We start from the raw sequence: 2,492 nt of genomic DNA, 5'->3' as shown, positions 1-2,492 counted from the left end.
CTGAGTTCGGCTCCTAACTGCTCACCGTTCACTAAAGCTGAAAACTCAAAGCAAAATAAACCATGAGGCTGTTCCTGAGTGTCCTGCTGGTCACTCTGGCTCTTTGCTGCTATGAGGGTGAGTATCATTTCTAATCAGACCAGTACCAGTCCTGGTAAGCACCCTTCTCTGAACGAGGGGAACTTAAGTGGCCCTCTGAAGAACAAGAAGAAGAAGAAGAAGATGAGGAGGAGGAGGGGGGAGGAAGATGAGGAGGGTGAGGAGGGGGAGGAAGAGGAGGGGAGGTGGGGGGAGGAGGAAAGGGGAGGAAGAACAAGAAGAAAAAGGAAAAGAGCTAGTGTTGTCCAAGTCTCTAAATTATGAATCTTCAAGGATGCTCTGGGAAGAAGCAGAAGTCACTATGTCTACTAGTGAGTGCATCTCACTGTATCTGTCTTCCACCTGGTTTTCCAGGAGTATCACCAGTTCTACCAGCACTAGTAGAACTAGTCCGATCATAGAGGTGGGATTTCTTTCTCTCTAGATTAATTCCAGCCATGCATTCAACAATATTTTTGCATGTCTTCTTACTCTTAATATGGACCCACATCTTCGTGAGTCATTCTATTTCATCTGACTTTTTAAACACCCTCTTCTGTTCCTGTGTTGCCTCTGATTGAACCTCTCAACTCCTTTGATCAGGGCTCAGATCAGAGCCTAGTAGGACACTTCCAGGCTGCAGCATGCTTACAAAGACTTGGGGGGATAGAGAGTCCACCCCAGGAAAAGTGGTCACTTCAGGCTTCCCCACTGTTCCGGTAGGGTCAGGACAGGGCTTCAGTTCCTGCCTCTCACCCTCTCTAAGGAATTCTGTACATCACTGGAGGAGAAAAAATCATAACTTTGTGTATAAGCCTCAAAGGGGTTCAGACTGATGACTTGCGGGCTGTGTTTGTATGCGTGTGTTTAGCTTTATTACCATGTCTGCATAATAACATAATCTTATTTTTTCATTTAATCTCACACTAGCATGTTCCAACATATACATAGTTTGATCTACTCTTCTCAGATTTACCCACCCTTCTCTGCTCTCTGGTAGGATCTGACTCTACCATTCACTTAAAAAATTGATACTCAGGGGTGCCTGGGTGGCTGGGTCAGTTAAGCGTCTGACCTCGACTGAGATCATGAACTCAGGGTCTGCAGGGTTCCATCCTCACGTTGGGCTCTGTGCTGACAACTCAGAACCTGGATCCTGCTTCGGATTCTGTGACTCCCTCTCTCTCTGCCCCTCCCCATCTCAGGCTCTGTCTCTTAATCTCTCTCTTTCAAAAATAAATAACCATTAAAAAATAATAAATAATAAAAAAATGATACTCAAATCTCCTCTTCTCCAATATCCAAGGAAAAAACAAGGTGTCATCCTGTGCAGGCAAAACTTAATTGTTTGAAATACAAAGAAAGTGAATGTCAACAAACTAGGAAAGTCTTGGAAGGGAAGGATGTACTTTAAAAAGGGTAAAAGCTGAACTAGGGATTAGTAAGCCTGTATTCTAGTCGTGGCTCTTCTGGTCGTGCTCTGGGACGTGAGGAAGTCCCAGCTGCCATGGTCGGCACCGCTGTGGGATGAGACCGTAAAACCCCTGGAGTTCGGTCTAGTTCTAACCAGGCAGCCACAGGAGACACGTGATTTCCCTCATATGGATTGTATTTCTTTCTCTTCACTAGCCAATGCAATCGTCTGTCCAGACATTGCCAAAGATTTCGAAGGCTTCCTCTGGGAGGACAAAACTGCCTTCGAGCTGTCACTTCAAAAATACAGAGCACCTCCAGAAAACGTTCAGGCCGTTTTGGATGTGAAGACTTGCATCGATAACATCTCAGCTGAAGGAAGGAGTCAACTTGTAGCAATACTGGTAACTTCTTTCTTCTTGATGCCCAGAGGCTTCTGCTCAGCTAGCAGCCAGGAAGGCGGGCAGGGTGCCGCTCTGTCGGGGGCACTGGTGGTTGGGCTCACTCCTCGCCCCTGAAGGGTCACGGTGGCCACAGGGTGGAGGACGAGACACGAGGGGAGCTACGCTAAGGCTACACAGAACGTCTGGGCACATTCCTACTTCTCAGGTCACCTCCCTGGGCGCCAGGTGCCCCGGAGTGCCCTGAGGAGGAGGGCGACCGGGGCCCCACACAGCGGCGTTGAGGGTCAAAGCTCCCGAGGGGAGCTCCCCTCACCCCGTGCACACAGTCACAGGGCCATCTCGTGGGGGGTGTTGGGATGTGGAATGGGGAGACAGCTGGGAGGGGGAATCAGCCCGGCGCCCGGTCTGCACGGAGGGCAGCAGGTAGGCACCCCACCAGCTCCTGCAGCACAAGGCCTCGCCCCACCCCCACCTCAGCCCACTCCGCCACTCCCTGCCTCTGACTCCGTCCCTTACTGCGCCCACGGCCACGCGCCTTCCTCGCTGCACCTCCTGCACCCCCATGTGAAGGTGACACACTTAAATTACATCTTTGTC

General features: G+C 50.2%; 1 protein-coding gene across 1 annotated transcript; it reads left to right on the top strand.

Moving 5' to 3' along the window:
• The first annotated feature begins 8 nt into the window (after nt 1-8).
• Nucleotides 9-2,062, top strand: LOC115272361 (secretoglobin family 1D member 1-like). Its single transcript, XM_029915448.1, has 3 exons — nt 9-117; nt 1,708-1,895; nt 2,012-2,062. Exons 1-3 carry the CDS (start codon nt 63-65, stop codon nt 2,060-2,062), a joined length of 294 nt encoding a protein of 97 aa, XP_029771308.1. The 5' UTR covers nt 9-62.
• The last annotated feature ends 430 nt before the right edge of the window (nt 2,063-2,492 follow it).

The sequence above is a fragment of the Suricata suricatta genome, chromosome 11 (genome assembly GCF_006229205.1).
Source record: "Suricata suricatta isolate VVHF042 chromosome 11, meerkat_22Aug2017_6uvM2_HiC, whole genome shotgun sequence".
Taxonomy (NCBI): Eukaryota; Metazoa; Chordata; class Mammalia; order Carnivora; family Herpestidae; genus Suricata; species Suricata suricatta.
This window is presented reverse-complemented; position numbering and strand designations above follow the sequence as displayed.

Coding starts and splice junctions, on each gene's coding strand:
- LOC115272361 (XM_029915448.1), top strand. CDS start 63: ATGAGGCTGTTCCTGAGTGTCCTGCTGGTCACTCTGGCTCTTTGCTGC. Junction 118..1,707: donor GGCTCTTTGCTGCTATGAGG/GTGAGTATCATT, acceptor TCTCTTCACTAG/CCAATGCAATCGTCTGTCCA. Junction 1,896..2,011: donor GTCAACTTGTAGCAATACTG/GTAACTTCTTTC, acceptor TCGCCCCTGAAG/GGTCACGGTGGCCACAGGGT.